Below are 16,453 nucleotides of genomic sequence, written 5' to 3'. Positions count from 1 at the left end.
AGCTGTAGACTTGTTGTTTAAACTTTATTTGGTAGCTGTGTGGTGGCTAGTGTGAAATACATTGATTGCTGCACATTAAACTCTCAACAATTCTGTCAAATCTAGGTCGTATGTCAAGTTTCTACTTGAGTTAAGTTTCAGTGCAAGTAATGTGCGTTTTGTTCCTTTTTAATAGGAAAAAAACCCACCTTTTGTTATGGGTACAGACGTGTAACTCTAACACTGTCTTTTCTTAAAGTGATCTTAAGCCCTAACAAGGAAATTTTCTTCTGAATGGTTTACTTGTTGCCTAATAGCTCATATGAAAGGTGACAGAATTGATACAGATGATCATGTGTCACCAGATGTTTTACCCAAATTCACACTCTTGCTATCTGCACACACCTGTAAAGCACTTTCTAACTAGGCTCAATAACTTACACACTCACTGTTAGAGAACCACACTATGCCTGAAACCAGTCATAGGTAGTAAATGTATTAAATTGAAATTAGGAATGAAATTAGTCAGTCCTTACTTAAGCAAAAAGAGAAGAGTGGTTTAGGAAGGTATCTGCTTCACTCCCACCTTTGATAAAGACTTAAGAACCATTCAGCAAAAGCGTGTGGTTGAAGGAAGCAGAGGAACCAACAGCTGCCTGCCTTCCATTACTTGTAGAGGAGTTTGTTGTCACTTGTCTGGTGTCTGTTTCCACAGAGCAGTTAATTCTGAGTGTTTTTACAGCCTTGAATGAACAGTGTTAATTCTTATCCTTGATGATTAAAAAAATACTGTGAAGGAGCTTTGACTCTTACCCAGATCTAATTCCCAACTAAGTGATTTTAAAACCAAATGGTCTTCCTGGATATACCATTTCATATGCTATTTGACCATGTCTGTATCTGTACCTTGTTATTAAAGGCATTTGTGTTAAATGGAAGGGCTTTACCAGTACAGAGTTTTTACATGAAAGGGCCTTGCTGGTACAGAGTTGGGTTTAGGTAAAATGTGATTTTTTTTTTAATTATTTTTTTAGAAATCCTTGTTGCCAAGAGCAGAGCTGTGAATTTTAATGATCTGGTAAAGTAGATACTATCTGGGGAGAAATGCAGTTAATAACTTTATTACAATATCCTAAACTAAAAAAAACACATTCAGTATCATCACTTTAGCATAAGTAAATACAGCTAGTATGTGCTTACCCAGCATAGGCCCAGTAAATTTGGCTGCTTTGTTTTGAGGAATAAAGCTGTAACAGGGACACACACCTGCAGTTACACACCCAAAGCAGGTATAATATCTTTTCAATCAAATTAAATTTAATACTGATTCTACAACCAAAATACAATATTTCATTGTAATGAAACAGCTGTCATTTGTTGTGATTCAATTAAAATTAATTTTATTTGTATTTTTCTCTCTCTGTATGTGAGCATACTTTGCTGTAGCATGTTGTGAGCATACTTAACTTCTGCTGTTTTGAACGTTTGTTTAGAAAGTGCCCTTCCAGAGGACCCTGTTCACTGCTGCACTTTTGGGGAAAGAAAAAATAAACTGCCTATCAAACTTCCTATCTTTCTGTTACTGAATTTCAGTTAAACCTTTCCACAGGATCAAGCCGTGTCATGCTTCTTAAGACTGAATTCCTAATTTATAAGCCTGTTCTCTGCTTGCTGCCCTGCTATGTAACAATGGCCACTAGTGAGCTCTTACATGGTCACAGGGAACCTTATGCACAGCATCTAGCAAGACAACATGTGACTGCTTTGCACCAGGAAGGAACACTGAGGTGAGAGCAAATTCAAATGCAAGCTGTACTTGCTCCTATTTCATTGGAAACTGATGGAGTTGAATAGATGGAAAACTTTAACAACAGAGGCAATGGAGAAACTGCTGTTCATAACAAAGAGCAGCATGTTCTGCCTCTGGGAAAGAGGAAGAATAAAATCCTACATAAGGATTTTTCCAAAATGGGAACTGTGAGCAGCAGGAAGATATGTGCTACTTACTCACCTCAATCAGAGTTTAATTCCTTGGATGATTCTGTGCAACTGTTTAAAAATATATACGTAACTATTTTCTGAACTATTGAGCAGGGTGATTTGGTACTTTTAACCTATTCAAGTCTGAGGCTTTCACAAGCTTCTGAAACAAGTATTTCTGCATTGTATTTCCCCTTCTGTGTAACCACGTGGTATCAGTTTCATTTCTCCTTCAGTGATGTTGCAGTCTTCCATTAAGTAGAGAAAAATATTTACTGGCTGCTTGAAACAATGCCGCTATCTTTATTTTGCTGCTCCAGCTTATGAAAACTGTAAAAGTTTACTGTAGCACCAGAAGAAAAGGCAGCTCTGTATTACCTAGATAAACCTTTCCATCATGCTCTGACATCACTGATGGCCTAAGTGACACTACCATCAGGGTCACAAAAGCTTGCCACACTACATCCTTCATTGTTAATTTCTAAGAACAAGTCATGTTTGTGAAGAAAAATGCTGTAGAATGATAATGTTTTAAGAAAGAAATACACAGTGTTAACACTTCATTCAAGGGATGCAGGGGGGGAAATTCCATGACTAGAAAGAAGTGGCAATGGTAATATATTACTTTCCAGATGTCACTCTAGTCAGATTCAGCTGCCACTTAATCTTTTGATGATATCCACCAGACTGTTTCTAAAGCTGGAGGTGCAGTAATCGCAGTCAGTGCCTGCTTGCTCAAGAAAGTATGGAAGTTGTTTGAACTTACTCCAGCTGCCAAAAGCCACCCATTTTCTAAAAACACACAAAAATAAGAGGGACTTGATGGAACACAACTGACTCACCCACTTCAGTGTTTTTCCTGTACAAGTTCTAGGCAAAAGGCAGCATAGTTCCTAGAAAAAGTAGCATGGTTATTCATAACCAGCTCTTGCTTGGCAAGAATGGCTCTGCAGAGTTTGATTCCTATAGCCAAATTCCTCATATTTTCTGTAAAGGGTTCTTCACTTGTCTTGACAATATTGTGTTGCTATAAATGACGGGCTGAAGAGCTTGCAACTATGGACTACTTTTGTCAATACTGATTTTTCTACTTTATAAATGGGTTCCCGGTATTACCATAACAGTAAAACTGCTTTAATACATACAAAATAAACCAATCCTCAAATGTTTCAGAAGAATCAAAGTTAGTATGTGTTGGTTTGCTGGCTGGTAAAGATGAAGCGGTCTCTTGCTTTTCCCAATGAAGAATGACAAGTTCTTTCGTATCTCAAAAATTAACATTTTTGTGACAGTGATAGTTAACACTGCACAATGTCAAAGTTACCTTTGCAATAAATCTTTTCAGGAATGGATATGGTCCGAAAGCATCCAGAAAAGGAGAAAAGAAACTAGGAAAGTAGATATTCCAACTCTGTAGAAGCCTGTGTTTGATAATGTGATGTTGTCTGGATACCCAGGCAGGTTGTGCACAAAACCAACTTTTTTTCCCTGCATTAGCTCCACTCACCCAATAGCTTCAAAAAGGGAATTCTGTATATGAGTTATAGGGGCTGCTGCAAAATACAGCAAGGTTAACATTATGGAAGATCCATCGTTTTGATGCATGCAAGGAAGTTTTCAAAACACAGAAGAGGACTCTGCAGGAAGTAGTAAATGCAAAGAGGGGCTGCACTTGAGTAACAATCATTGGTCAAAAAACTCATCTTTCTACATGTAATACAAACAGTACCTCCCTCCTGGTTCTAGTCAAAAAATCTATTCATAGCAAATGTGCCTGTTAAATGAAAACTAATACTTAAGTTGGCTTTGGAACTTCCATGAAATAGAAAACTGTTAAAACTGACTCCCTTTAAAATGGAATGTTCTGCTAATCATCATAATCACTCAGTGACCCTTGTCCTCTGAGGTCTGTTGTAACTGCAATAATGGAGTCATCAGGATAATTGTAATTCAGTCTGAGGGAATTAGGGCCCCGTATATCAGTAAATCAGTATAAAAAACATTTGGCAGTGGGAAGAGCAACTGTAATCTCCACCTAGAATTAACTAAAACCTGTGACTCTTGCAACAGAAAAAAGTAATTTAGACTAAGTTTCCAACAGCAACCCTGTGAACTTGTGTTTTCAGAAAAGTAAGGAAAAACAGAAAACTAAGAACATGACGATCATGTCTACAAATTGATTAAAAACATGTAATACAAACTAACATGTAATATTTTATATCTAGGAGGAGAATGATGTTTAACATACCATATGATTCTACATACGCTGGTTTCTGCTATTAGTAAGTAATCTTCATAGGGAGACAGTGCAGTCCCGTTTGCCACGCGCCAGCCGCTGAGCACTGTTCTTCCTGTTCTTGTTGCAGGGTCATAGGCCAAGAGGCAACCAAGATGGTTTGTTTCCATTGCCTTAATCATGTAATGACAAAACTAGGCCATCGAAATACCTGGTTTCAATTAGTAAATTGAAAAATTTTCAGTTAGTGAATTGAAAAATTGAAATTTTCCTCTGAAAAAGCTGCTCTCTGCTGCTGCCTAGGACCCAGTGCTGCCAGCACAAACATTAACACTTCGGCTGCCTGAAGGAACGGCTACAAAGGTACCTCATCTCACCTCATATTTGTGATGCCATCTTTCCCACTTATTACTTGAAAATATTCATAAGGTGTACGAACATAAATGGGATAAAAGCAGACTTTACGGAATGGCAGATGGCATCTTTATAAGCTCGCACCACTAAAGGAGCAAAGGGTTCTGGTCATGTCATTTCCCAGGCTGGTCACAGCATTCTTGCCAAAACAGGAACATGGGGGTCATAAAGCCTGGAGTTCAAAATATGTTATTCTGCAGTTCCTGATTTAGCAAAATACTGAGGCCTATCAGGCTTCTGTGAACAGTTACAACTTCTTCAAATCAAACCGGAAAGCATTCATGACTGTTTTGCTAAAGCGAGTAAACGGCTGACGTTGTACTTCTGATGTGAAATAATTTGAATAAGTTTCTTGGGCTAAAAACCCGCAGGGCAGCTTTGAATTATGTAAGCCCTGTGAAGAGGAAACTGCCTTTATGCTTGTCATTCGTACTGGCAGCCCCTGGCAAGTCTGAAGTACTAAATGGCAAGGATGAGGTACTACCAATAGTTCTGATCGATGGCTTTAAAAAACAGCAAGCGACACGTAAGAGATTTCAACTATTTTATTTTCCTTTAATAACTTGGATCTCAATTCTCACCCCTTAAATTAAGTATCTTTACCTTCATGTGATTTTGCTCCTTGCTTAATTTTTATCCACAGTTCCAGTAGTAAAGACAAGACTCAGTGTAAACTTTTATGTCTGTGACTGCACTGAATTTCAGCTTTACAAACAGTTTGTTCTAGATTAAGGTTTACTCAAAGGCTATGACTACACAGAAAAGATACCTTCAGGTACACCAGCAATTTGCTACCTTGCAAAACCACTTTACTGCAGTGTAAGAGCGCACTGGTAGACAGATACCAGAGAGAAACTAACATGCTGTAAAAATCCAGGCTGTAGTGTACCACGTGATGATTTCTTTGGGTCGTCATACCCAGAGGTTTTTATTTCGGAAAAGCAGCTACAGAATAGCGCAGCCCATCCTCTGCCTCAGGGCTCCAGCATGCTGCATTCATGGGCGCTTGGCTAGAACACACCAGCACAATCTGAAAAAGCTGCTCTCTGCTGCTGCCTAGCACTGGTGCTGCCAGCACAAACATTAACACTTCGGCTGCCTGAAGGAACGGCTACAAAGATACCTCATCTCACCTCATATTTGTGATGCCATCTTTCCCACTTACTACTTGAATCTGTAAAATAAATCCGTTTTTTCTTTGAGATTTCTAATCCATGTAGGAATTTGAAAGGCAGCCCATCCACACCTAGTTAATAAAAATGACTACCGATTGAAATAAGTGCAAAACCACCAAATGTTCAAAGTTATTCAGATCCACACAAGCTTAAGCTTTCAGACATTGCAGTTCCAAATCTCATAGTTAATGCTGTCCTTAATTTGTCCCAAGCTGAAGTCCAAGCTCCACATTACTTTTATTTGCAGGGAAATATGTTCAGGTTGCAGCTCAACATAACACATACCAAACCAAAAGCCTCTGACAAGTATAATAGCTTTTGTTTTCTTCTGTTTTTAAACAAATCTTTAAAATGTAAAGCTAATTAGTCCCAGTCCCCACACTCGCTAGTACCAATCTCGGCTGATTAAAGTGCCTTCCAATTTATATATAAGCATGAGGACCAGACCCAAGAACAATCTGCTTTCCCACTAACTGCAGCATCACCTTCCTCACTTGATAGCAGGAGAGTTTTCTCTCCTGTCCTTAGATTGACTTTGTACAGGCCTAAATAAGAGTCCACCACAATCATGTTACTGTCCTGATCCATTCAGACTCCATCTTTTTCTACGAGTAACTTGCAAAGGAAATGACAGTATAACATCAATCTAGTCACCTCTGTTCCTTATTACTTAAGAAAAAATTTGCTCCCAACTTTCAAAGAAATTCGTCTCTACTCTGTTTTCCCAGACAACTTTAAAGATGACTGAAGAACTAGTAGGATTACTAAAGCAGTGAAACAAAATGGATTACCTGCTGTTTATTTTATATCCCCAAGAAAAAGATGGGAGAAAACCACTTTTAAGAAAAATTTAACTAACTACTTGCCTGCAGCGGAGGGGCCCAAGTTCCACAGGTCACATGACAGTCTTGTAAATAATTCTCAGGTAAAACTACAAAAACCAGATCTACCATGTTTAGTATTTTTATAGTAATTTTCCTGAAAGCAGTGAAATCAGTAAAGCTTGACACCCTACAGTTTTGTGACCTAATGCCCTCTACTCTGAAATACGTGTATTTTCCCCTTTTTCTCTCATAAGCAAGGGACAACATCCATTAGAGCTCACAAGAGCTCTAGCACATCAGTAACTCAAGTTCACTGACTGAGAGCTGCCAAAAAGTTAACAGCTGAGTTTTGGTCTCACTCTGAATGGATCCATCATTTTAGTCTCATTTTTGGTTTCTTAACTTCCACGTGTCAATTATTTACATAAGACTCAAAAAGGTTCAATAATCTTTGAGAATTCTTTCAAATTCAGTCGAGACTAGCCCAGAGCACGGGGACTTTGGGGATAGGGAAAGCACCTACATAACTGTCACATGTTTAGGAAACCAGGCTAAAGCCAATCAGCTATTTTAAGAGCCTTTCAGGCCTGCTTGATTCATCAAAAAGGAACAGGATAAAAGTGTAAACATTTCAGTATTTGGCTTCCTCATTTACGAGTGGAAAGAAAACGCAGCCTTGCAGTCCAGTTACTCCTGATGGTACCAGCACACGCTACTGTGAGTCTCTGATTCCTTTGTAAGATTTCAACTGTTTGTAAAATACATTTTGATCTTGAGGCAGGAAAATAATTGGATAAACCATGTCTTTAGACCATTCTCAAAAAGCTTTGTATAGAAGGACTTCTATAAAATGTTCTTTATTTAAGTGGCAATCCATGGCCAGTCAGTCCCAAGGGCTAGAGAAGTGTCCCATGATGCCGTAATCCTGCCTACGTTAGGAAAAACTACATGGATAGCAGTAGGCTTCTCTCACAAACTTGCGTAAGAGAATCAGAAAACGTTAACAGTAGCTAAAACAGCACTTCAATTTCTCATTCAGTGACATTTCTATGAAAAGTTTGTTGTAGTTTTCACATCGAAACCATTGCTCACCACATTCAGGCATATCCTGCCCCATTTCAGTAATGAAATGCAGCTGGTCACCACTGATCATCCACAGTACCAGTGTAGATATTACCTTAAAATAAGTATAGTAGAAGACTGTTTTAAAAGAGACCACAGCAAATAAAACTTACTTTAAAAGAAGGACACTCCTCATTATTGTTAGCCCTTCCTTCTTGCTCCTAATTTATATATCCTATGCACACACCGAAACCAACAGGAAACCATACAGCTTCAAAGATATTTTTATAAAACAGAAAGAGCAATAATAAATTGGGGGATTAGAAAAAATATGAATTGTTCATATACTTGCTTTCAATAAACATAATACATTAAAAGCTATCTTAATACTCTTCTGGGTTAGCAGCAAAGGCATCAAGGGCGGGACTAAGATTCACAGGGATATTCTCAGGCTGTCAATGAAAATCAGTGAAAGCATCAGCAGAGCTCATATGATCTACCTTTTTGTCCTGAGGGTTTTGCCATGTTGTCAGCTTCCTAAAATGTTCAGTAGATAAAAGGAAAACATTACGATGACTGATGTAAAACAAGAAAGTAATCCTTCTCCTAGGAATAAAAATCCTAAGCAAAAACCCCAAGTGTTTGTGGGGGGTTTTTTAAGTTGTGATGTTTTGCTTTGGTTTTTAACCACCAGAATAATACTAAAAACATGTAAGTCTGCATTAAAGGACTAAGCACTTTTTTTTATTGGATAATTGTTTAGCAGTTGCTTTCTCCTCTGCTTTTAAAGCGTTTAAAGTAACAAGGCAAAAACTTCACAGGAAGTCTTCAAATCTCTTGACGTTGCATTGTAACTCCGAAAACTTCTGTGTACATTATCAAAGGCAAAACACCAGCAGTGATTAAGCCCCACCTTTGAAAAACAGCAACCTTCTGACTAGTCCAGGCTCTGAAATAGTACAATGCATGTGACCAATCCTCGAATTACTTTTCAACAAAACACACTTTTAGTATAAAGTCTGCTAACTGTCTGGAAACATTCCTCTCATTTGTTTTTTATTTACACAGATTGAACTAAAGTAGACATTATTTTCCTTAAGTGTGACCTGCATTTTGACCCCAGCCTTGTTGACATTTAAGAATGTGCACTGTCATTTGGCAACAGGTGTTAAAAGATACTCTGTAAGAGTTACGCTTCCTTTTTGTGCCCGTATTACTAAATACCCACAGATTCTGACTTTGTCTAGTGAGCACTTACGCCAGAGCAGATAAATAAACAGATATAAAAATGTATAGCATCTGCTCACTCACATCTATGGAAAAATGTTGCAAGCAAATAGGAGAGTTTCTCAAAGTATCAGCTGTCAGATCTAGACTAAAAGAATTGTCCGGGATTACTGGCATACAGAAAGCACCTGTTTATCCGAAGGGGGAACTTCAGAGCCACTGCTCTATACAAAAACTTGGCCTGGGAAAAAAAACAGGTTGAACTTTGCTGTCATGAAATATACTGGCATTCTTAACGCCTCCCAAGGCATGTTGGAAACAGCTGAAATTTCTGCTCACATACCAGCAGATTCTGTATTTAAGCAGAGAAATCTAAGACTGTAATGCTATTTTCTATCACGCTACGCACGAGGCTATGATGCTATATTTAGATTTACATAGCTACTGCAAGTGGGTTTTGCACTAGAATTCTCTCCTGGGTATTTGTGGTAAAGTGAAGGCAAAACAGAACTGCTCTAGTTACCTGTAATATCCTGTCTTATTCATATGGAAAACAGCATTTACCTACATCAGGCATCACCACCACAACACTTACTTGGTCATACTCTATGATTTTAAGTGACTGAATCCAGTCTCCTAAAACATCCTTAAATTCAGGGAAGATCCATGCCAGAATTAACACGCTCCAGAAAAACAGAAGCGAAACAATACTTTATACAGCATCATGAAGGAGGCTAGATTTCACAACACAGAGCATTTGCAGGATTAGTCCTTGTGTTTAAAATACACTCTGCAAAACTCCAGCTGCGAAGGCTACCCTGTCTGAAAGTCGCATGGAAAGAGACGGAGAACAAAAAGTGCGACAGAAAGACAATTCAAAACAGCACCTTTGAGGAAGGCAGGAAGGAAGCAGCTTTGAGAAGGTATTTGCCCAGGAATTGGTGCCTCAACACAAGACGCTGAGCTAGGTCCCTTCCAGGCCTACGCCGCTGCGACTGAAAACTCTTCTAATTTCAGCTTGCACGATGGCAAATAAGAACGTTCCAGATGATTACGGCTCACCGCAGTAGCACAAAACACAACACTAACTTTCAGACAAACTCAGTATTTCCTTGAAAAAGACCATAAAACTAGCACCAGCAGTAAGGGAGGCTGCCTGCCTGGCTCAAACTGCTCCAGACTAGGAGTTGCCTACTTCTCCGTTCTGGCTACGGCAGGAATCTATTTTATCCGCCTACACCTCAAGAGGAAAATAATTCCTCCAGAACAGGTAAGTCCAGAGTCCACAGCACTAAACCTGTGTCCTAAACAGAAGATCACTGTGTGTCTTCTTATTCAGCTCGAACTTTCACCGCAGTCCCTACTTTGGTCACGCTCTGGCTAAGAAAGTGGTTGGAAAGATGCAAAATGTGCTACTGGACACCACCTCAGCCCCCTGCTTCCCACTGTCTGTGAGGTTCCTGCATCTGCCATTTTGCCGCCTCACAGCTGTCACACAACCAAAATTAATTACTTGGATAGGTAAGAGGTTTTACATTACAGTGAGAAATTCTTTCATATTCCAAGGTGCTCCAAAAGTGTGGTTTTGAGAACTATGCAAATTTTAAAACAACTCCATTTGCCTTCCCTCTTTGGCTCCATGTTCAATAAAAGCTTTTGGAACAAGAGCGTGCTTGAACTCAGTGACTCAGCTCAAGCAGCAAATTAACACTGCTTTTGGAGGCCCAAAACAAAACAAAGCAAAACCCCAAGGCAAGCTTATCACTAGCTCTATGTCAAAAGCCCAAGCTTAGACTCACATTTGGAAGAATTCCCACAAAAATCGTAAGCTGTTTTTGTATATGACTTTCATACCTTTTGTAAAATTATGTTTTAATAAGACTTCTGTATGTCACTAATTTGTGGGTCTATATTTTTTAATATAGCGGCAGGACATTAGCTGTGTCCTTGGGAGCAGCAGATAACAAAACGTTCTGGAATATTTCCAGGGAAATGTTTACAAATGTGAAGATACAGAAGAACATAAAGTTATCCTAGTATTTTTGGAGCAATCATTTAGCAAACGTTCCTATTTTTCTTTCTTTGGATTTAATTCTTAAATCTTCTCTTTCAAAAACTTGACCGAGCGGATGTATCGAATGTATAACATGTAGCAGATGTATAACTTTACACATTTGGAAGTTAGCAGCAACTTCATCATCAACACTAAGAGACTCTGGACCTTTCAGTTGTCATGTGAAGATCCTTGTCCACTCTGAAGCTGATTATTTACTTGCAATGATCCAACTAAGGCAGCAGATGGCTTTCCAAAACTGCACCAAATGAATTACAAATAAGATGTAATAAGCAAGACAACATTGGACAATAAAATAATTTGAAGGAAGAGTAACAGGACTTTATTCCAGAGATACTAGTAACAAGGTATTCTCTTTTTCTAAATAATTTGTTAAAACTATTACTTGAAACTCAGCGAACAATTCTGTGGAGCTTGCAGGCCCGGGCTAAAGAGAATACAGAATTTTAGATTTTTTTCTTTCCTGAAATCAATACAAACACAGAACTGCAATCCTCCTATACATCTATAGCATATATGTATTATATGCTATCATTAGATTGCTGAGATCTACCAGCAATCTCTCTACACGTGTGTATGAATACTGCACTGTTCAGCACTGTTTTGCTTGAAATTCACTTGTTTTTTTAAAAAAGTGTTTCTATTTTCCAGTTTTATATGAGAAACAATTTCTCCTGCATATGAACTTCAGCAGCATGCTTTATATGCTCCTGCAGGATGACAAGTACAGAGGTTTTGACCAAGTACACAGGGATTTTTCAACACACAGCTATGCTATCAAACTTTTAACATTAGGCAAGGGAACATACGTGAACGGCTCTGGATCGATGGGAGATGGCAAAAAGTAAATGCTAGCAAAAGTCACAAGGACTGCAGCTGGAAACCCCATGCTGGGAACTTGGGAGGAAAACAGTTGTATACTCACGCACACACAGGAGGAGGGCAGGAGGGGAGTAAGAAGAAACAATTTTTTTTTTTTTTTTCAAAAGTTAAAATCAACACTAAAAATTAAGACTGAAGAATGACAAAGTGGACTGCAGCAACCTGGTGATCCTGCCATGGAGAGGAGTGGCCGGGCTGCTCCACGGGCAGCACTGCCATCCTGCTCTGTCTCTGCACTGGAGCTCCTCTGGTCTCCACACCTCCAACACTCCCACGGAACCCAGAGCTTAAATTTAAAAGGATTTTGTGTTTTTTCTTTTCTTGTTGTATTTCAGAATATAGATTGGTTTTAGTTTTTCTGTATTATTCGAGCTTGTGGTAACAGAAAATAAACACACATAACTCAGTATTACCAACTTCAACTTTAATAATAATGGAACCATCACTTTTTTGCCATTTCAGTAATAACTTTAAGGGGAATAAAAACTTCCCTACAAAAATAAAACTAAGCTTGTCAAAATTATAAATAGTTTAAATGTTTGTTTTTAAAGACATACATTTTAACGTTTCCCTGCATTCCCCCTCCCCCCTTGCCCATATCATTTAATCACTCTGGTACCATCATATAACAAAATGAAAACAGCTTTGACAGTTCGATTTGATGCTAAAATTAAAAAACTGACCAGGCATGACCACTTCTTTTAAATTAAAGCTGTTGTAATTGCCAGTGTGTAAAAAATAAACAAACCCCACACACGACATCTTACAATAATTAACCGTGGACTAAGACAAAATTAAAATAAGTTTATTTTGGTCCCCCACCCCCACCCCATTCACCCCAAATCAAGACTCATAGTGCATACAACACTGATTGAGGTTTTTGGCTAAAGTAAATGCAGATGCGCCTACTTAAAAGACTGATAGTTTAGTTCAAGTAAAAACAAAATTCACATATTTTCATACTCCACTTTTAAACTCAAACAGTGTTTAAATCTGAGCAACAAATGGTTCGATACTGACAGCAATTATGTAATGGTTACATAGTTATGGGCAGATATGTAAATTAAGTAGATGTTAACAGAATACCCACCAACATGCTGCTGCATTCACAGAAAAGCAAATTGTAACACAACATAAAAGCGTTCCCTGAACCATTATAAAGTGTCTCACTTGAGGATAATGTTACTAACTCACACATGCACTACATGTTACATGTGAAATTAAAAAACAAACGAGATATGCCTTAGATATACTTTATAGTTAGTCCTACTCTTAATTTCTCTTAACACTTTAAAACATTACGATTGTCTCATTAAGCTTGCAAATTCTTTTTACCAAAAAAAAACGGTGAAGAGTTTAAATAAGAGAGTCTCACGAGGAAAGGAAACAAAGGCACAATTACATCAAACTAAGGGGAAGAAAAGAAGCATCTTGGAGTTTCACACAGTATCCATTAGATGTCACCAAAGTTTCGACAATTCCTTGGGAATTTAAAACCAACACCCTAAGAGCTGAGGGAAAAAACCCACCAACTTCCACTGCTCTTAAATCGTTAGCACTCCTCCACCTCCCTCCTGCCCCCCGTATACCCATTTCCTCTCTGGCATGATAATGACTAAAGCATCAGTTACTCAAATCTGCCTCATGCTTCTATTGCACACCCACTTCTTTGGTTTCTTTTGAACGTGCTTTTTTATATAAATAACTCTGAAGGAACAACAGGTATATTTACATAAAGTAAAAAGGTTTTTTGCTACATTTTTCCTACTTTTAAATCAAGTAAATCATCAGTCTGCAGAATTTGGTAATCAGTTTTTCAATTAGGAATTTAAAAACCATAAGGAAAAAACCTTCTGAATTACTAAAAGCAAGAGTTACTAAGCTCAGTCAACAACACCCGCCAATGTATGTTAATTTTCTGCTAAGCTGGAAACACGAATAAGAAATTCTACTTTCTTTGCCTGAGCCTTTAACAAACAAAGAAGCAGAGGAAGATATTTTTGCCTTTCAGATATGGTAATTCAAAACTATCCAGCCTAAAAATGGATCACTGAGCCAGAGGAGAGATCTGACTTACAGTAAAGACCAAATGCATCTGGAGTTATAGCTTATGTCTAAGCACTGCCTAGATGGGTACTTCTCACAGCGTTGGCTGAGACACCGACCACTTCTCAGAATTCAAGTAAGCAGCTGCTTCGCTTTGCTGCACTTTCCGAACCCCCACTACGCATTTATGGAACCAGCTTCTCCAATAATGACTCACGTGTGCGGCTCCATTTCCATTCTTATTTAGCTTTTGCCTCTCATTCCTTCCCGTTATTTCTATTATCTTTATTTCTTTTCCAGTGTGGATTTATGCAGTTAAAAACCATAAAACTTATTCACAATATTACAACATCCTAAAACTTTAACCTCGTAGAATTAGTATTTTAACTTTCCTCTGTATAAATACTATTTCCATTTAAAACCAGTCCTCCTCTGTCAGCTGTTGTTCCCTCCCTCAACTCTTACCTTCTTTTCAACTTTCTCTTTACCTTCTCCAGAAAGACCACATTAAAGCCCTTCACAAATTTCACAGAACAAACCACAAGATCTCATATGCCTTCCATCTATAACACTTCTCTCACAAATTATACAGTAACTATTTGAAAATAGAAAGGTAGTGCAAATCAATTTCATCTCAAAGATAGTGCTGCAACTAATTCTTGTCCAGACTGTTTTATATTTTTTTTAACCCATCAATTTGCACATCCTTACTTATAAAGCTACCATTAAAGCAAAGAAGAAAAAAAAAAACAACAACCTTATTTCATAGCATCCTAGGAAATTGATTACAGTTTCACAGCTTGCACCAAGATAACTTGGAAAACTCTCTAGGCACACAGAGGGTTGCAAACTGATGTACAAACATGCAGAATCCCTTACTTGTGGGTGCAAGATGCTAAGTGACCTGGCTTACGGAACTAAGTCTACAGCAAAATTCAGGTACTCTGGCATCACAAAACAGTCTTCCGAATAAAGAAAACTACTCTCTGCTGCTCTTTGTACGTTGGGTTTGGCATGCTATACTGACATTTGGTAGCGTGCATTTTTCCTGAGTGTCCTTTGGCCCCCTTTTAACCAGGTTTCCACACCCCACCAAGGGCTTCTTCAAGTTTGTCTCTGTAAGCTGCGTAACGCTTCTTTAAGCTTTGCAGTTGCTCGTTTTCCTCTTTGTCCAGTATACGCAAGAAGTTTTGCAGTTCAGGAATACTAAAAGCTTCCCACTGGAAAAAGAAAAAGAGTGGATGAGATGAACAGAAAATACACAAATCATTTATATACACAGTATTTTTAAATAAAACCTCAGACACTCAAAACCATTTCAAACTGAAACAATATCAGGCGCTCTCCTTGCAAATCTTAGGGATCTGAAAGCATCTTACTCTTTTAAACTGCTTTTTGTTCTGCAAGTAACAACGGGTCAGTCTAACCACAAATTACATGTTTACAAAAGAAACAAAGTAAATAAAACAAGAAGAAAAAAAAAATCTGCTTCCAAAAAACAGATCCTCAGGAGCCCACTCATCCATGAAGTTAAACACACACAGAAAACCAGCCTTAGCGTAACATACCATGACTTCTCCAGTTTCATGCTCACGTAGAACAAAACTGAGCATTTCTGTTCTGGGGCCTGCCACTAAACGCAGGTAGAGGGGATGTTCTCGGTCTGACAGCTTGCATGTATAAACTGCAGGAGAAGAAAAATGACAGTAATTATGATATTTACTAATGATGTTTCAAACGCCTTTGAACAATTAACACTAGGTAAATGTTACAAAATCTCAGAGACAGGCAAGTGTAGCCATAATATTTACACATTCTACATACTGTCTACGTATTAGTCTACATACTGGTTTTGAGCAAATGAGTTTTGGGCAGAAGCTGAGCACATGACTGATGGTTAACAGTGCAACACTACGTTCACATAGGAACGAAATGGCCTCTAGTCACCACAGTACACTATCTGAACACATGCAGGGAAAAAAACACAAGGAAAAAGACAACACATCTGTTGCTGCTAACTAAGTACTTAAGACATCAGAGCTGTGGTATCACTGTTCTGATACCTTTTCCGCTTTCTCATACACAAAGTCTAAAAGACAACTCCGCCTGCCTGACACGGCTGGTGTGACTGACAGCCAGAAACATCTGAACTCCCGAAACTGCTCTCAATATCCATGGAAGAGGGTGGATTCTAAGTTCAAGAACACAATGTTGGCAAAACGCACTTTTCACAGAAAATACCTTTTGTATCTTCTGGTATGTCCGAACACGATACACAACAAGCTTCTAACAGCAGTCAGTGCACTGGGAGAGCCATGTGCACTAATTAACACACATCAACAGAATGCACAAGCATCAGTGCCCATGATGCTCGTCACCTCAAGGGCTGCCTGCCGATGCAGGGACTTCAGATATTACAGACACCAAGGTTTGTCTTTTTAAAAATCAGTCCTCTAATTTAATCTCAAAAATCTGCAGTGTATCAGGCTAGATGAAATTTAAAGCCTGGTAAGTGGGCACATTAAATAAAATATTTAAAAGGTACTGGAGCAGC

The 16,453-nt window shown here is 38.4% G+C and overlaps 1 protein-coding gene across 2 annotated transcripts in view; it reads right to left on the bottom strand.

Moving 5' to 3' along the window:
* Nucleotides 1–14,962: 14,962 nt before the first annotated feature.
* Nucleotides 14,963–16,453, bottom strand: part of RASSF3 (Ras association domain family member 3) — a 109,461-nt gene continuing 107,970 nt past the window's right edge. For both annotated transcript variants that reach the window (XM_086610199.1, XM_086610200.1), the window contains 2 exons: nt 15,468–15,583; nt 14,963–15,119 (listed from right to left, as the gene is read on the bottom strand). In XM_086610199.1, the coding sequence (XP_086466325.1) occupies nt 14,970–15,119; nt 15,468–15,583 (266 nt within the window). In that variant the 3' untranslated portion in view covers nt 14,963–14,969. The remainder of the gene's footprint in view (nt 15,120–15,467; nt 15,584–16,453) is intronic.

The sequence above is a fragment of the Tauraco erythrolophus genome, chromosome 4, assembly GCF_009769465.1.
Source record: "Tauraco erythrolophus isolate bTauEry1 chromosome 4, bTauEry1.pri, whole genome shotgun sequence".
NCBI classification, from domain to species: Eukaryota; Metazoa; Chordata; class Aves; order Musophagiformes; family Musophagidae; genus Tauraco; species Tauraco erythrolophus.
This window is presented reverse-complemented; position numbering and strand designations above follow the sequence as displayed.